Genomic DNA, 16,138 nt, shown 5'->3' on the forward strand with positions numbered 1-16,138 from the left:
TTGTCTGAATGTCATTTCAGCTTTCTCCTTTTCTAGTTGATTTTATCCCCAAATGTGACACTATTTGGCTTGCTACTTTAGTGTATCACTTAAGCAGGGGTGGGGAACCTCCGGCCTCCGGGCCGTAGGCTACAGTATATGGACCGCGAGACCATTTGGTACGGCCCTCGAGGTAATTTATAAACACACGCAAAAAAGAAAAAAATTAAAGATATCTAGACCGCAAAATAATTAAACAAGTGCCGGTTTTTCCTGGCCAAAGTCTGGGTCATTGAACACAACACAAGCCTAACGTGTCATCACGTGGTATATGTCTCGTCTGACAGGGGTGTAGTTCTGATGGAGAGCACCGGAACGCTGCTCCGGCACTTCAGAAATTGCAGTACCCATAAGGAGCCGTACACATGCCGCAGTTTTTGCGTGGCTGTGTCTTTAGTTGAAAGCCCAGTGGCGATCTGTTCATATGTCATACTGAGCATACAGTCAATAACTTTGTTGTTATTAGCATCTGGTTAGCTAGCTCTGCTAACGAATATAAGAAGCTTTTTCTCCAACCAGTGAGGTAAAGACACATCTTTATATGATCATTATAGTTATAAAGCAAATGACAAAAAAGTCGTTATTAATAAACAAGAATACAGTTTGAAAGGGGAGTGATTTGTAAAATATCCATAAAGAAAAAGTAAATCTGCTTACAGTTCTGTTTCATCTGGGTGTTGAGAGATGTATCCATAGATCTCTTAATTTTGATCTCAAAGTGCACCAGATTGATGCTTTTAACTTCAACATTTAAAAAAAAAAGTCTTCCCGGGGGAGCATCCCCCCGGACCCCCCTGGAGGAGGTTAGGTCCCCCCCCCAATCATGTTCACATAGATAGGAAACTAAATACATTTGCACACATCTTGTGTCCATATCTTTCTGTTTGGGTGGTCATGCCACAACCGTGCACGTGCATGCATGCACGAGTCAGGGTAAGATATCTGGATTAAGAGGTTGCTTTTTCTTTGCACAGAATGAAAGAAAGGCCAAATGAATGGGCTGTGATTTTAGTATTTTTAAGCAGAGGTCAATAATTTGAACGGCCCTCTGAGGATGTTGAAAAAATGTAAATGGCCCTTGAGAGGAAAAAGGTTCTCCACCCCTGCACTTGAGTAATAATGAATCATCAGCAAACTCTGTGTGTTTGTGAGTTCATTCTGGTTCAAGTTAAGTTTACTGCTAAAAAATATTATTAAGTACATAATATGTATCACAGATATCTCTCCGGTAGGATTTCATTATTTCGGGTCAACAAGAGGTTTTGTTGATATTTACTGGAAGAAGGAAATCTCAGACAGCAGCAAAGACACTTTCTGTGCCCTCAAAAATGAAAATACAATTCCTTTTTGGCTTATTTGCTCACCTAACAATTGCGGTAATGGAATTTCAGTGTTGCAACGGCAATCACTGATGTTTTTTGGGCCGCCATTTTCACACGTTTGGTGTTCCCTCCCCATCCACCAAGTAGCATGATGGCAACCAATGAAGGCTATTGTCGGCATTAATAACTCAACTTTTGAGTCACAGATCGACCACTTAAAGTCTGTGGGTTGAGTATATAAGGTGCTACAGTTAAGGAAGTGATAAGCCTCAATTAGCCCATCAGCAGCTACCTTACATCTTATATCTTGTTGGTTTCTTACAAAAATACCAATATTGCATGCTGTAACTATTTCCATGGCCACGTGAAGTGACCGGAAGTCTATGTTTCATTACTGTCTTGAATTCTGGAGGTAGGCAGGCTGGGTTTGTTCCTATCTTTTCTAAGCTATACAAAGTCAAATGGCACCAACAAATATTGTATTGAACTTGTGGAAAAAGGCCAATTTCCCCAAACAAATATTTACCTTATCTTTTAAGAATTCTTCGAGTAATATATATCGCTTAAATTTAGTCTGAGGAAAATTGGTTTTGTCGAGAGGTCTAGGTCTTCTTAATGCGATTTCTTTTTTTTACCAAACCACATAATCTTAAACCTTAAGACCCATAAGAACTGAGGACTCATCATATATTCAGACAAATTAACACATCGCACATCTGTTTTGTGAGAAAGGTGTGTAGGAGAGAGGGAAAATTGCAAATAACAATATATATTTGGCAAGTTAGACAGTGTGCAGATGTTTATTCGCAACAAATCGTATATCCCTAACACCCCGCTAACGTGCTAATGTAGTCTCTCTCCGTCCTCAGCCTCTGTCTCTGCCTGTCTGAAGCAGGAAAACGAACGTTACCCCCGGCGCCTGAGGACTTTAAATCCCAGCTCCAGAGCGCAGAGTGGGAGGTGGGTGGGGGGGGAAAGGATTAGAGAGAGCTGTCTGTGATGTTATTTAATCTCACCGGCCAGGGAGCGAGCGCGCCAGCATACCCCTGATGCACGTTATCAAGCTCTGATGACCAGCGAGGGGGGATTGGGGCGCTGCAGACGTTGCATCGCCGCAAACACGGAGCACTTGAAGTCGTCTTCCCGGCCCTAACCAGTCAGCAGCTCAATTTGGGTGATGGCGAGCGTGTTCAGTCGGGGGAGACGTCGGTCCCGGATGATTTCCTCCTTCTCCGCTCAATCTCCTCAGTATTGACACCCCCTCCCCACCTCACCTACCCAGCCAAATGTGTCCCTCCGACTGCCCCCATCTCCCTATAACTACTCCCTCCCTGAAACCCAAAGACCCGACAATCTCTCAGTTGCTCGAGCTATCTCAGGGCGCCTGTCTCGCTTCACACCCCCCACACCCACCTCCCCCTCGTCCCCCCACCACCCTCCTATTCTCCCCCCTCCCCCCAAGAGTATTCCAGCATGACAAACCACATGGGATTTCACTAGTCCTTTAAAGTCGGCTGCCTCTGGGAACCACTCTTCTCGGCGCAACGTTTTAGTATTCAAGGGACTACGTGACTGGGGAGGCAACTGATGCCATTACATTCTTCCTTTCTCCTCCTGGTTGTTATTTCTGATGCTTGGCGGGAAGGACAATAGAAATAGTTTTTTTTAATCAGGTGATCCTTAATTGATCACTGATTGTTATTTTGTTCCCCTTCAATCATTGGTGGATTTATCTGGTGCCACTTCAAACATATAGCGTCCTTTTACTGAAGTCATTTTTTTTTATTTTAACACATAAAAGCATCACAACAACAATATACAAATTCTTAGTAGTCTTTAAAACCAAAACACATTTACACATGCAACAATAGGGTTTAAGACAATGAGTAACTTATTGAATAATTTTGTTTTTGGAATGTGTTTACTCTGCAGGAGAAAAGTCCAGTCTACCCCTTTGCTCCAGAACAACATCTGATATGTCCAATATGTATAGAGTACTGTAATTAAGTCTAATTTTGAAGGTTTTTAAACATAACATACAATTCCTTTACTGGCATTACTCTCTACCTTTTAGACAGTTACAACCTTAAGTGAAAGAAAGAAAAAAAGGTTTGATGACCGACAAAGTTTGGTTAAAAAAACAAGTACTTGAGAATATGACCTCCAGACAGCAGCGTGACTCATACATGTCTGGAGCTGTCGCAATCAATTGATGCTCAATTGGATTGTAAAGAAATGCATCTCACCACACAAGACAATGTGCCCTGTTGTTCTGCAGTGAGTCCGCTCAAATGAGAAAACACGTCTACAAGTTTCTGACAGAAGCACAGCTGCCGTCCTTCGTGTCATCGTTCCAGCCGGCGACGGTCTTTACATTAGCGTGGCATTCAAAATGACCGGTTTCAGAGAAAAAAAATACAAAACTATCAGATGATTCAGTCTGATAAAATTATTCAACAGAAATGAAAGGTTGAGGAATAATCAACAGAATAGATTATTGCTCCAGAGTTAAGTGTGTTGTATTATCATCAATCCTTGTGGCCTCTTCAGTTTTTGACGGAATCAGTATGATTGTCTGTTTGAGTCCTTTACATAGGATTGGCTGTAAACATACAGCCACAACACTGAAAACACATTCATAGACACCGAAAATATACATTATGATACTGTCAAAAGGTACAATAATTACACAGAAAAAGGAAATTACAGAGTTAAAACAACACCATTATGTTTTCGTTTATCTTTTCGTCAGTCCACTTTTCATCGCTCGTCCTCCTTGAAATGTGTTGGGCGTTTTGGGCTCTTTAGACCCATCAGGCGCTCCTGGCAGAGAGTCAAGGGTCCCACCTGCCCTCCTGCAGCTGGATAAGGGCCGCCATGGCCCGTCTCTCTAAAAGAACCACCGAAAAGCTTCTCCGCTGCTGACCGGCGTCCTCTGTGGGAGACAAAACGTGAAGGAGACATTTTAATTTGCAGGCTTAACATAAACACAGATGGGAATTACTGATTTGGAAGCTTACAAATCTATATTATTGGAAAGCACATTTTGAAATTGGGACATTAGGTAAAGTTAAAACCCAGAAGGGCACTTAAAGGGGCTATAAAGCACAACCACCAATCCAAGTATTTAATCAAAGACTCAAGCCAAGGTGATTACATCCACGTCCCACCCACACCCAAATGTATAAAAAGAATTGGGCCATGATTCTAACAGAAGCAAAAGCCAATGATTCAGGCTTGAAATAACTTCTTTACTAATTTGGGTATGTGCCCACTAACAAACAACCCCACTATAGTTAATGAATGAAAACTACATTACAGTGACGAGAAATAAGGTCTACAAAAGGCTATCAACACCTATTTATTACACCAACAACAACAACAGTCACATCACCCTCACGCTTCTTTTGGACACATGTATTCCTTCCAATGTGTAGCAAACCATATTGCAGGTTTTACGGCTGCACAGTAATCATGTCATGTATAACAAAAACTACCATAAACACAGTCGGAAATTACAGATTTGGAAGCTAAAAAATCAATAATATTGGAAACAGAATTTTTAAATAGCAGGACATTAAGTACAAGTAAAAACCCAGAAGGGCACTTAAAGCGGCAATAAAGCACAACCACCAATCCAAGTATTTCATCAAAGACTCCGCCAAGGTGATTACATCCACGTCCCACCCACACCCAAATAATCATTACGCCGGATGAAATATTCAATACAAATTCCCAAGAAGCAACAATGAGGCATTTAATTACTGCAAGCTCTAGCCGCAGTGAGGGGGAACAGTGCATCATTTCAATTTGAGCTCGCGCCAGCCCCCCCCCCAACACCTCCTCTTCTTCTCCCCTAAAAACCTCTATGCCGGAGTGACAGCCTCTCCTTACCCTTACCCAAACTCATTTGGAAGTCAAAGACATAAAAATACTGGAGTCTCCCACCAATCCCCATGACCAATTAGCACATTTTTTGATTATTTTTTCACACTGTTGACAGGGGGGAAATAGTGCATAATCACAACTAAAATCACTTTAGTCTGAGTGGAGGGCAATTTGACATTTTAATACCAAGTGTCATTGGAGGCTCTTTAAAGGCATGCTGATGAGAGCTTTAGCGCCACACTCCTACACTCAGGCTTATACATATGTGACCACATGTACAGTAAACATTAATAACTGTGTACAGGAAGGGAAATGGTTTATATAAACACAGAGACTTTCAGTGGAGTTGAATATGATCATGTAATTTTACTACTATGTTGTCTAAATTAATGATCGGAATATTTTTTTATTTAAAAAAAGAAACAATACGTTTTTAGTGGAACATGTATAAGGGATTCTGTCTTAAAGGGGCCCTATTATGCTCATTTTCAGGTAAACATTTGTATTTTGTGCCTCTAATGTGACATGTTTACATGCAACTCTTTTCACCCTCTGTCTGAAACCAGAGCCCAGTCTAGTCTGATTGATTACCTGGCCGTCTCTGTTGTGATTGGTCAAACGCTTAGAGATGTCCCGCCCTTTAGCCTATCACGTACAATGTGTGGGAACGCGAGCCAATAGAAGAACGAGTGTTACTATACATAGTGATGTCAACAAACGGAATATCTGCAGTTTTACAACTTGTCAAGCAAGCATTTTGAGGACCTTTTATATAGGAAACAGGTTTATAGTCCATCATGAGCAGTGTCATATCTTACAACCAGAGATAACAATAAAACACAATCGATCGGTTTGATATTTGTAATTTTCTACATACAATATTTGCCGTATTCTTATAATACTTGTTTATTACAGCCAAATCACTCAGCCTTAGTTTAGTTAATGATGTACGATGTATATCCAGCACTCTAGCTGTGACACTTTTATAGTTAACACATCACCAACTTAAAGTGACATATTTCTTTACATTAGAGGCAACTTTGAAAAGTGTAGACAGTCACACAACTACCAAATTCACAGAGAGCACTTTAGCCCTTTTAGATTCCTAATTTTAACAAGAGAAAATATTTGCAAGTCAAATGTAATTGTCAAAAGTCTTTAGAAATCATTCAAACCTAAATATGTGAATTGGGCCAATGATGCTAAAGGAAGCGCCAGCAACGATTCATGATTGAACTGAAAACTAAGCTTTACTCATTAAGTGAGTATCGACCGATAAATAATCCCATTACAGTTAATGAATAAAAACAACTTTATATTGAAGAGAAAAGGTCTGCAAAAGGCTGTCAACACCTATTTATTAAACCTCCAACAACAACTACAGTCACATCACCCTCACTCATTTCTCCCAATGTGGGAAGCAAACCATTTACCATATCATTTTTTTCCCACACCACATTAAGCAATTACTATTATCCTTCCAAGTGAATAATGGAGGCACCCAGAACAGCAGGATACCATCATCACCAATTTAAAGCTACGGATTAAATGAAACACCATTATCTTTTTGATGGGTCAAGACGCTCTCACAGATCTCATGTTTTCTTCTTTGCTTAATTGCAACGAGCTGACGCCTGCGCCCTTGTTGTGTCATCGTAGCTCCATTAATTGTGTTTTCTTTTGCTTTGGGAGGCAATTAGGCTTTGATAAATACTTGTTTCATGTAATAATTACTGCTTCTTTTTTTAGATGTGATGGATGAGTGGCATGAAACTAAGCTGACCAATTTGACCCTAGACTTATTGTGAGTTTTTTACTCATCTGAACCCCAGGAAAACATTAAGGAGATAAGATGGATTGATACATTTGAATTTGTGTGTGGGTCCTAATCCCTCCCAGAGGTGTACTGCAGCATTTAAATTCAAGTTCACATCAAAACCAAGCTACCGATTTCTTACCATGCTATTCAACAAACATAACACTATAAATCCCATGTACTTCAACATATGCTCCTTCAGTTCATTTACAGGGTCATAATTCCCTCTCCAATATCTATTTTATATCACTGTGAAAAAAAATATTCTTCAACTGTTATATTTAATCAAGTTTCACAAATCTTTTTACAAGATTGAATTTGAACATACCCTCAACTGGTTGCTAACAGCTACCGTTAACTAGCTCTCCTGCTGATTTCAAAACAGATTTGTGTTTACAAAGTAGCATTATTAATAAAAAAGAGTGATGCTTCCCCTTGGACACGTCAATAGTTAGTGTAATGCGTCCAATCAACATTTTCTATCGGCCGCAGAAGGACTAGCACTGACAATCCCAACAGTAGTACCTGTGGTGCTGTAGATAAACAGGTATCGTCACATTTTCCGAATTTTGGCATTAACTTGATACCGAAGTATTGTTCTGGTGACATCCCTAACGAGCATGTAATTGTCCGAATTCTGTGGATAAGGTGTGCACATCCACATTGGATACGGCACATCCACACGGGCACTTTCAGCTCCGCTCTCTTGGTTTAGAACACGATGCTCTCAAAGCTGAGGCAAAGAGGAGAGACAGGGGCGGTGAGAATGTTTATCTTGATCCATATTCTCACATTGATCAGTCCCTGGTGGAAGTGCGGCTTGCCGGAGACAATAATGACCCTGATCTGGGCACTCGGCATGTCTCTGTTTTGTTAAGTTCCTGCGTTATCGATCCAGTGGGGCTCTTGAGTGGTGCTTGGATTCACTCCCAGGCCCCCTCGCCTCGGCACACTGCAGTGACCAGGCACAAAGAAGGCTCAATTAGCACAGCTCTGCTCCCCCACCTGCATGCGCCTTCAAAATCACTCCATCAACCGCCGGGGAGAGTGAGGGAGAAAAGACAGAAGAATACAGAAAAACAGGGAGAGGGAAAGACAGACGAGTGATAAAAGGGAGGAGGAAATGTGCGGAGGAGGTAAGGGTTGATAGTGTTACACCAGGGAGCAACACCAAGGTTTCACCTCAAATCAAGACGCCATGGCAGCAGCTCAGCCTCACGTCAACGCCGCTGCAGCAGAGCGTACATAACAACCTGGCAACAACGACACACGAGGGGAAGACAATTTCCCGCTCTGGCAATGAATGCACACAATCGAGTATTGGGCTGACTGAAGGAGGAGGAAGAGATTTCTCCAGACCTCAAATTAACCCCACCACACCACCGCAGCAGGCAGTGTATTTTAAGTGTCTGCCGGTGGGTTTTGGTGATAACGACACAGTAAAACTGACATGTGGCGGAATAATTCTCTGCTGATTCTGGCGAGGCAGTGTGAGGGCTCTGGGCAGCCATGACACCCTGTGATCCTAACTGAACCTGGCAGGTGCAGTTAATGCTGAAGCCACGTCGAGAGATTGAGACGAGGTGGGAGAAAGACGGCGACAACGGGACGTTAAATCAGAGTCAAACCGACCGGACTAAAGCAGTTTCTGTTAAAACTGCTCTGACCTCTGCAAGGCACTATGCATGCACACACAGCATAAACCTCCAACCGCAATCTTAAACATCCAGGTTAAGGCCGATCCTCCCTATCTTTTCCACAGGAATATTAAAAAACACATGAACAGTCCTCAAATCCCCGGCCCTGCCCCTCCTCTCCCCTGCAGCCTTGGCGTCACACGGAGCTGGGGCCGGAGATAAACCACTCAAGACGATGAGGATGATAATGGCAGACGCTGCAGCGCCTCAAAATTCAATCAGCACCGGGACGTCAATGCGGATGAGTGTAAAAGTGAAATATGCTCGCTGGCGTGTGTTAAAAGACGCCACACAGGGCTCGCAGAAACAACAACAGGCGATGAAGAGGAGGATGAGGGGATAAAAAGCAGGAGAGGGAGACAGGAGGAGAAAGAAAAAAAAAACAAGAAGGGAAAATGAAAATAATGTGTCTCCACTCCGTTTCCCAGCAGAATCCCACTGGCATTCTGAGCAGCCCTACTTTAACCACAGACTGTGAATAAATTACCCTTTTGAACTCGGGGTGATTGCAAATGTGCCCCGGTTTCTCTTGAGACATGTCTGGCACGAACCCTCGGCTCTACGCTCCGAGCCAGCCTTGTCACAGAGACCCCCGCAACCCCCCCCCCCCCCCCCTCCACACCACACACACACACACACACACACACACACACACACACACACACACACACACACACACTAACACACACACTAAAGGCACACACACGTACACACAACATTATAAAACTTTTAATTCACCATAATTGTCGGTGGATTTTTTTTCTCCAACCAACTCTCCCCCTCCCCTTCTCTTTTTCTGTCTAGGAATTCTCTACTCTAATTCGGAGATATAAAAACATGTGTTATAGATGAGTAGGAATACTGGAATGAAATGTGTAATGTGGCATAGAAATCAGGATAGAATAGCAGAGTCAGATAGGGAGGCATCTCAGCGAGAGACAGTGGTTGAACAGCAGCCTGTGGGAGTGTGCTGATGTGTTTCCGTATGCTCATTATAGCACATGGCCCATACATTACTCTGACAATACCCATTATTTATGAACCTACGGACCGGGAACCAGGCCACTTTTCATAACCGCAATCCTTTTGGATGCAGGTCTGACAGGCTGCAAACGAAATATGTATAAATAAATACCACTGCCCACGTCTTCTCGACAAACACACTGCGGCTGACACGGCTATAGCTGTCTGGACACTGACTTTGTATAGAACATATTTACAAATAATCTTCACACAGCATCACAAGTGCAAACTCAGGTCAGCCAATTTGTTTTTTTTACCAGGTAACACCTAGCAAACTCAATTCAGACTGACACCTCAGAACTGGAAATCAAAGTCAGTGACCATTTCAATGTAAAATGAGAACATAAAGGGAAATGCCTTTGATATTTTCTGGTGGTGAAGCCATAGACTGTATATATAAAAGTGAAGTAGTGAAGCGGACAAAACTGTGAAGAGCAGTGAGGAAAGAGCATGTTTCATCAGAGTCAGGAAAGAAGACTTTGGAGCCAGCCAAAGACTCAGGGCCAGGTCTGAGGAAAGTTTCAGTGGTGCAGTCAGCCTTAACTGATGTGTTATATATTGCCTGTCACTTTATTCTGCAGGAATATTGGGGCGTTGCCAAGCTCAAACCTGGAAGGTATAGCAATCCATCACCTGCACCGTTACAGGCGGTGATAGGTGCGGGTTGAAATCTCATCTTAAAGCTTGTAGCCAATATTCGAGCCTCCCAATGCCGTTTATAAAAGGTTCCTCTCCAAGGCCGCCATCACGGACAGACCACTCATCTAGTCATCCACACGCCACTGCCCCCCCCGCCTGCAGCACGACACCGTAACACAAACACACTCACTGCGCAACGGATCAAACCTTGAGTATTACCGGCGTAATACTACACTGTTAATATTTACATTACATGTGACCGCCTATGTTTCCTGTAGTTATTGAATTGCTCTTTTTACTGTACTGTTAGTGTACAGTTTTATTATTATTGTGCTGCTGTGTTGATTGTATTTTTGTAACTCTGGCTGAACAATTTCGTTCGGGATGAATAAAGTCCTATCTTATCTTAACTCTTATACAGAATCAACTATAACATTCTGGTGATAATAAGTAATTAACTGGCTGTAATGGAATTAGTATCTGCTGTGATGAAGTTATCTTTCTGCTTTGTGTTTTTTTTGTTTACGGACAAAACTAGTCTGAATACACCGAGTATTGCAAGTGATTTCAACAATGAAGAATTGTTATTGGACAGGTCATTTGAATTGTTCTACAGCACAGAGTATACTGTTCTCAAGTACCGTACTTCAGTTCAAAATGTTGGTACTTGTTCTTTACTTGTTCCACGTTATGCCACTTTATAATTCTGCTCTACTCATGCAGAAAAAGTCAAATGTTTTACAGCTTTAGTTAGTAGCTACATTATGGTTTCACTTTATATTTTAACAAGAAAAATATAATGATGACCTGATTAAATATGATTTATTATAATTGATTACACCTGCCACCATTAATTAAAATAGTCAAAATCCATCTTTTCTACTACAACAGTAAAACACTATCAGACATATTTAACTTTTTATACTCAAAGGGGACCTATCATGCAAAATGCACCTTTTGTACGTCTTTTATACATGAATATGTGTCCCCGGTGTGCCAGGGAACTCACCAAGTGTCAGAAAACACAACCCTCTCTCTTTTCCTCCATACCCAAAATCTCTAAAAACGGGGCTTTAACGGATCTGATACAGACTGATCCAGATTTAAAATAGTCTGACGTCAGTGACGAGGAGCTCCGCCTATATGGTCAACTCTCCACCAATCAGGGGAATGAGAGGTTGCCGTGGCATGGTAACAGCATGGTAACATGACACTCCTAACTCAGCCCCCTCCTTTGCAGGGGGGCGTGGTCAGCTGCAGCGCATGCAAAGACAGGGTGGAGGAGAGGAAAATAGAGCGAAATGAGGCATGGCTAAAATGCATGATCTGTTTGGTATTTTGAAAAAGAAAACATATAAATATACCTTATATAGGTATGGCCCTACAATATATTATTCAAATATAGCATGATAGGTCTCCTTTAAAATGTGTTTTTTTTGCTACTTACACATGTCAGAAAAGCGTCATAATACCTGCAACGCTGACAATGTCCAGTTGCATTATATGAACAATAAACAAAATACTTTTCCTTTTGGATATCAGCTTGGCTGCTTTTTCTTGGAATTTTCAGAAGTTAGATATGCCTTGCATTTAGGTGGAACAACACTGACTTATTTGTATGTAACGGAAACAAATATTATTTCTTAACTGATCTTTTTACTGATCCTATAAAATGCTAACGGCTAACAGTGTTTGTAAGCAAGCACTATCCATTAGCACACTCATACTTTCATTTTTCACAGTTCCCTTAGACCAGGGGTGCTCAAACTTTTTTTATTAAAGGTCCACTTGTGAATTTTATACAAGGTCACTGGTCCGGATCACTGGCTTTTTTGATTTTTTTATAATGGGACACAGGCTTTGGTCCGGATTGATTTGCAGTTCGGTCCGGAGTTTGAGAAGCCCTGCCTTTGAATATATCATTATGAGCCGTAGAGATATCACTTGTAAAGTGAAAATACATTCTTGGTGTGAATCAAATTCCTGTGACTGTAGTTCTCTTTAAGATATTGATATATTGACAGCCTAAATCAAATAACGCTGAACAATTTTCAGAACACGCTGAAATAAATGTGCTCACATTCTTACAGTTTTTTAAAATGTATTCCTAAGAACTATCTCAAAATGACTTCAGAACTATGATATAATGGGGCGGCAGCTACTGTAGCTGGAGGAAAAGTAAATCAAGGCCTGTGGTGTGTTAGATAAAAGCAACATATAATCTTATTTTATAGCATTCATTTTTCACATGTCCCATAAAACCTTGACCTATCGTAAGTGAGAAAATATATTAAGGCGCATGATTGGAAGTATTTATTATCCCTTAAATTGATGCATCTCTATTTTACTTCCTTAAATTACAAGGTGTGATGAAAATCAACTACATTTTCAGTATTTGGTTCACCATTGCAGACGTTTACTAGCAGCTTCTCAGCTCATATTAAACACAGATCATCATCATGGAGGACTTTAAATGTGAGATATTAACACATTTAGTGGATTACCATAAGCTGTTAATGCCACCTTTTCTTTATTTTAATAGCGTATGTATTCAAATAACCGCCCCTCTTGAATATGGTCATGACACTCACACGGCTAACTAAAGTACAACCTGATGGCATTCCTATACTGAAATACTACACAGCTACAATTTTTTTAATCAACGTCCAGCTTTGCACCAAGCAACTATGCGAGCAAATCAAGCTAAGTGTATTGCGGATGTTTGTGAGTAATGAGGAATTTGGGAGTATTTTGCTGACTAGGCATGTATGAAGTGGTGGGTAGAGGGTAGAGGGGAGGGGGGGGGGGGGGGGGGGGGTGGTCACAGGGGGGAGATTAGGCTGAGGGGCAGCGAAGGAAAACCAAATCCATCTCCATCTCAGAAACATCCTAACTCAGATTACTTACTTCAGTGGGAGAGGAGGGAGGAAAGGGAGAGAGAGAGAGGAGCACAAGATGGATGAGAGAGCGGAGGAGGAGAGAGAGAGAGAGAGAGCAATTAGCATAGATGCAATTCTGGCACAGTCCTCTGACTTGATATTTGACCTTCTGCGAGAGTCTTGCCAAATATCGCCTGAGAAGCGCAGACGGACCATATGGCAAAGTGCTGCTGGAGGCTGAGTGCAGTGTGACTCCAAGCCTCCATATGCTAATGGGGGAATGTAATTACAGTGCAGTATTCCTGCAGGACGTATATTTTACTAGCCCCTCCATAGGAGTGGGTCTGCAGCGAGGCGGGCCAAGGCTCAGTGGCTTTGGGAAAATACACTTTTTTATCAAACTGAGCGAGCCATTGAGTGGACAGTGGATTGGAACAGTGTAAGTGGGGCAGCGCTGCAACATGTCACTTTATGAGGAAGTCAGTATATGTTGATGGAGACAGTCCAATGTATGAGAGGGATAAATCCACTCTGACTCACACAGCTGAAATACAATCAGCTGCTCTCTTTTCAGACACGCCCTAATCAGTGATAGCAGATGTTTTCCATCAGCTGCTGACGGCAAAACAACTGATGATCCTATGACATCACTGATAGGTGTGGCCTAAAATGCAAAAATAGTTGAAAGTGTCAAACATTGACAGTAGTGTAACTCAAGATCTGCCTAATTTGAGATGTAAGCTAATTTAAACTAAAAGTCTGGGGAGATTATCCAGCTCTGCCTACCTCACAACTATGCGTGATGTTATTCGATATTGACGGTAGAGATGGAGACAGGTGAACACCAAGCAATGTGCTTCTCTAAGATCGAGCGAACCCAGGATATGTGAGACAGTGTGATGCAATTGTGACCATGTAGTTTAAAGCAAGTAAATCTCCGGCCTAGGTTTTTTGTTTGTATTTAGTGATTAGCATTGAGTTTGTTCACATCATCTTTGACTGCCAAGATGTAGGGGCATCTGTATAGCCCGATTTGTTTAGTATTTATGAGCTGTACACCTTCATTGGAAACGTCATTTATAACACATTAAAATGCAGACTTAAGCAGATAAAAGGATGTATGTGATCAATATGTTACGTCTGTCAACAATCATATAAAGTCTTCTGTAAAGAAACTATTTACATTTATAACTGTTTTATACTATATTATCGTACAATACAAAACTAGCCTTCAGAGGGTGGTGGTATACAAATACAATAATGTACACTTGTGTCAAACTACATTATTGTGTGTTAAAATTAATTTAAAATGACGTTCATATCAGTCAATATAGGAGAACATTTAATTCTACGTAAATCATTTTTCCACAGCTGTGTCAAAGTAACCCACATCTAAAAACATTGGTGGAGTAGTACAGAAGTGATTAGTACACCCAACCATCCATCCTGACCTCCTCCCTTCAAATCCTCCGCAGACCTGGGATATCACAAGTTATGTTTCCTTCAAAATGTTAGCAAAGCAAATTTGTAGTATTTAAAGGGGTTGAATATTTACAAGCATCTTCATTAAATATTCCTTATATGAATAAATAATGCTTATGCTCAAGAGATATTGTGTCCAGTAAATCCTCAGCATGTGTTGTCAAAATAAGGAGAAATGGTCCAGGAAAAAGGTCTTTTAGTATTTTCAAATTCTGATATGCTTTAAAAATAACTCTTACACTGTTACACATAGTACAATCTCGCACAATACAGTGTGAGAGATATCTAGGGTAAAAAGGGAGCGACTTTCTTCTGCTGAAACAGCTCAGACGCCATGCCTCCTCCATTTATCATGCATGGAAAATCCCTGCCCACACAGGCGGAGGCTGAGCCGACCCCAGTGGGAAGAGACAGAGGCAGCACCCTCGGGTCAGAGGCGGCCGTCTGTAGCCCGGATCTCCTTCCTGCTACTAAATACAACCGTGCCTGCCTCCATTTCACTTTGCTTCACCTAAGTACTCTTGTCCAAGTATCACAATTTTGCACCGGGCTGCCACAAAGCTAACTCTCCTCTGGGAGCATGCCCTATACGCGAGACAGCGGAGAGGCTTTCAGGTGCTGCTGAGATTCCAGGAAAACAAAACAAAGAGATGCGGCAGCGGGGTCAATTGAGCGCCGAGACGCGGTGAAATCCGAGCAGTGTGAGCGGGGAGAAGGGCAGGCTTTGCATCATGGGAGTGTGAGGGGGAAGATGAGCAGGACACGCATTTGAGTTTGTAGATACCTGAGGGATCGGGTATGGAAATCCCCAATTTCTCAACCAAGCCTTTTGAACAGCGCAAGACGTCAACGAGCACGGCGAGAAGCCATGTGGGTGTAACGAAGCGAAGGCTAAGCGAGGCAACATGCTGCCAGTTCTCTGAAATGTTAAATTGAAATGCAAAGCAGGAGCAGGCCTTCTTGTTTTGAGCAGATTTCTCAGCATCTGTGTGGGAGAACTGAAACTCAGAAGGCCTATATGCAGAGCTCTGCATATTTACTGTAAATCAACATAATATTTAGGTTAGGATTAGAAAATACACACAGTAGAAGTTGGATCTCTAATTGCACTTGCGTAATGGAGACTTCAAATCAATCTGTGCATTAAATTCAGCGAGTAACAAAAGTTTAAGTTTTGAATATGTACGGCTAATTGGCACCTGTCAATTACAGCACCTTTGCTCTGCTTATATCTTTTGTATACTTAATGTGCTAAATGTGTCGGCAAGAGATGCTGGTATTGAGACAACATGAGGAAAGTATTTAAAAGTATGCGAGTGACTGCAACATAGGTTCACTAAATGGATGAATAAA

General features: G+C 41.7%; 1 protein-coding gene across 1 annotated transcript in view; it reads right to left on the reverse strand.

Moving 5' to 3' along the window:
- Nucleotides 1-3,176: 3,176 nt before the first annotated feature.
- cxxc4 (CXXC finger 4) overlaps nt 3,177-16,138 on the reverse strand; it is a 30,121-nt gene continuing 17,159 nt past the window's right edge. The window contains exon 3 of the mRNA XM_034230204.1: nt 3,177-4,296. Coding sequence (XP_034086095.1) covers nt 4,252-4,296 — 45 coding nt within the window. The 3' untranslated portion in view covers nt 3,177-4,251. The remainder of the gene's footprint in view (nt 4,297-16,138) is intronic.

Source organism: Gymnodraco acuticeps, unplaced genomic scaffold (genome assembly GCF_902827175.1).
Source record: "Gymnodraco acuticeps unplaced genomic scaffold, fGymAcu1.1, whole genome shotgun sequence".
Classification (NCBI taxonomy): domain Eukaryota; kingdom Metazoa; phylum Chordata; class Actinopteri; order Perciformes; family Bathydraconidae; genus Gymnodraco; species Gymnodraco acuticeps.